Source organism: Fulmarus glacialis, unplaced genomic scaffold (genome assembly GCF_000690835.1).
Source record: "Fulmarus glacialis isolate BGI_N327 unplaced genomic scaffold, ASM69083v1 scaffold14053, whole genome shotgun sequence".
Lineage (NCBI taxonomy): Eukaryota > Metazoa > Chordata > Aves > Procellariiformes > Procellariidae > Fulmarus > Fulmarus glacialis.
In genome coordinates, this window is record NW_009201133.1 from 113,717 (window position 1) to 116,480 (window position 2,764).

The 2,764-nt window shown below is 49.1% G+C and overlaps 1 protein-coding gene across 1 annotated transcript in view; it reads right to left on the minus strand.

Annotated features, from left to right (window-relative positions):
• LOC104073902 (chromosome unknown open reading frame, human C9orf91) overlaps positions 1–2,764 on the minus strand; it is a 9,182-nt gene that overhangs the window by 1,916 nt on the left and 4,502 nt on the right. The window contains exons 5-6 of the mRNA XM_009573838.1: positions 1,924–2,034; positions 156–236 (exon numbers count right to left, since the gene is read on the minus strand). Coding sequence (XP_009572133.1) covers positions 156–236; positions 1,924–2,034 — 192 coding nt within the window. The remainder of the gene's footprint in view (positions 1–155; positions 237–1,923; positions 2,035–2,764) is intronic.

Consider the following 2,764-nt stretch of genomic DNA (forward strand, 5'->3'; position numbering starts at 1 on the left):
AGTCTGTCCAGCTCCCAGTGCACGGCAGGGGATGCCCAGGAGGACACTCAAACACCCGGTTCTCCTTGCCCACCTCCATCCCACCAAAGCCGGGGCGTAGGGGTGGACCTGCACGTGTCACCGCGGGAGCTCGGGCTGTGCCTGCCGTCACCTACCTCTCGTGTCCTCTGCAGGTCCATGATGTGGGCTGACAAGGACTGGAGGCAGCGCTCCGGGCTGAACTGCACGAACCACAGCTGGGACGGGCAGGGTTAAGGAAGGGGTCTTTCCATGCTTCCCCCTCCGCAGCCCTCTGCCTCGGTGCAGATCGTGGTACATACCTCGCAGAAGCAGAGCAAAGGCTGGTGGTGCCCATGGGATGCTCAGGACACAGGAACCAAACAATACATCGCAGGGCTCATTTTAAACCGAGAGGGTCTGGGCTAAGGCAAAACCTCAAGGTAAAGGGGAAGAGAAGAGGGGTGGCAGGGAAGGGGGACGTTGCCCCAGAGGGCAGCCAGTCCTCCTCGCCCACCTCCTGCAGCCTGCGGGGGGTGAAAACTGGGATAACCCAGGGCCATTGCCCATCACTCATCTCAATGGCGTTACATCTAAATAAACTGGTGAGTCACCTTGACTTGGCTCCCCTAAACTCCTTCCTGCTTTCTTTCTTTTGTTTCTAGGGATTCATTCCATTTATTTTTTACAAAATTTACTGTACTTGGGGTTTGTCTTTAGGACAGAGGCACTGTTTGTGAAGAGTCTTCCAAGAGCAACATGCTGGGGATGTGAGTCCTGCCAGCTTTGAGAGCAGCAGCCAAAGGTCTGCCCTTGTATATCTACTCCAGCTGCCTTCACGAAGGGGATTCAGGAACAGCGTAAAAGCTAGAGGGTTAAAATGGATCTGACATTGGGGCAGACTGAGATATCGTAAATCCTTGGGTTGTTTCTGCTCTCAGGCAGTTCCGGGACACGTAGATAGAAGTGGAGGCTCCTTGGATTAGTCCTTACTTACTGAGGTACAAAACTACGTTGGTCTGAACAAACATGTAATTCAGGTTCTTAAGTGTTTCCTCCTCATTCTGCATGACTTCACCTCTGCCAGCCCTCCTGTGGTATTCCCTGCCCCCTTCTCTGACCCCATGTTTCAGCCTTGGTTCCCTCTCCATTTATTTCATACCTCTCTGTATATATGGGGGGGTGTGAGGTCCACCAGCAAATCTGGGACACCATCTCTCTCACCTTCCTTTAACACTTTCACGCTGTTTTAAAACTCTCTTCTTTCCTCTAAGTCTTTGTCTAGTCCAGAAAAGGTATCTCTATAAAGCAGCAAATGAGCCTCCCCCTACCTGGTTTCTTCAACCTGCATTTTTAAAAAGCCATGAAGGTCAGAAATGCTTGGCAGCTACAGACCTGGCTGCCGGGCACGCGCCCCGTGAAATCAAGTTCTCTAATGTGCCTGAAGGATGGAGCCCAGGGCTACAAATGCTCTCTCACCTGGAGAGCAGAGGCACTTGGATGCTTTTGGCTTAGTTTGTCTCTGCAAGGCAGAACATGAGCTCCCAGGGACGGGGACTCTGGTTTTCTCCGTGGTTTTTTTTTTTTTTTTTTTTTTACCATAGGCACATTGCTGTCACTCTGCTCATAATAAGAATCATCACTGTCGTGAAAGTATAATACACTTTCAGGAATAATTGCCTGCCCAAAGGACTAATCCCACCTCAATCTTTTAGACTCATTATTTCCAATTGCCTTTGGGCAGATCTCAATCCCCACTTATAGAAGAAGAAAAAATGCCCAATCCCTCATGTCATCCAATAGGAGAAAAAACAAATCCCAGAAGTCCCACCCACTGGAAATCTTCATGGATCATAACATCAGTAAATACCTCCACATCGTTAGCCACCCAGGAGGGGTACAAATGATTCCCTACAGAAAGGATACTTGTAGGATGTTGTGTGGCCCATCCAGGGCATCTGTAATCCCCAGTATTAAACCATGTTTGATAAAGATTTCATTGACAGCTGCCAGCCTCACATCTGTATTCATATTTATCTGTTAAAGAATGCAGGAAAAATTAACACGCTTTACAGCAAAAGTTGGGCCAGCCTACAGCTACAAACTGCAGCTGGATAATCCCAAATACCGTGTCTCTGAAAGGAAAGCAGTGACAAGAGCCGTCTGCAGTCAGGCAGGATTGTCACCAGTATTGGCCTAGCCACCGCTAGCGGATGTCTGTGCAGCCAGAAATCTCACAAAGGATTATTTCTCTTACAGACAAGATGTCTGAAGTGGAATCGACTTCCAGTATCACGTTCTCACTTCCTTCCCCAGCAGTCCCTGAGTGAAGGACTCCTTTCCTGAACCTCTGTGCACCTGCACCTTTGCCAGGTTTCTCTTTGGAAGAATCATTGCACAGCTATCATGAGAGGCTTGCTCCAAAATCCATTAAAATCAGTGCAAAGACCCCTCTGGATTTTGAATCAAGCCTTTCGATCACCCCTTAGAGATTTCCATACTGCTGTGATGCCTACAAACAAAAGTTGACAACAACCAAGCAGTGAACGCTGCAGGCTGGTTGCCTCCCCTGCTAACGCCATCTCCCTTCCCTTCTACTGCCCAGTCTACCTCTGTTTTATAATTTTATTGCAACTTCTGTGGGTTAGGAGCTGCCTTTTTGCTCTGGACCTGTTGCAAGGTGCAGAGCACCGCAGCGACACAAGTAAACGATGCTATTAATGGCTGCACACAGCCCAGACTGCAAGGACTATCATCAGAAGCAGGG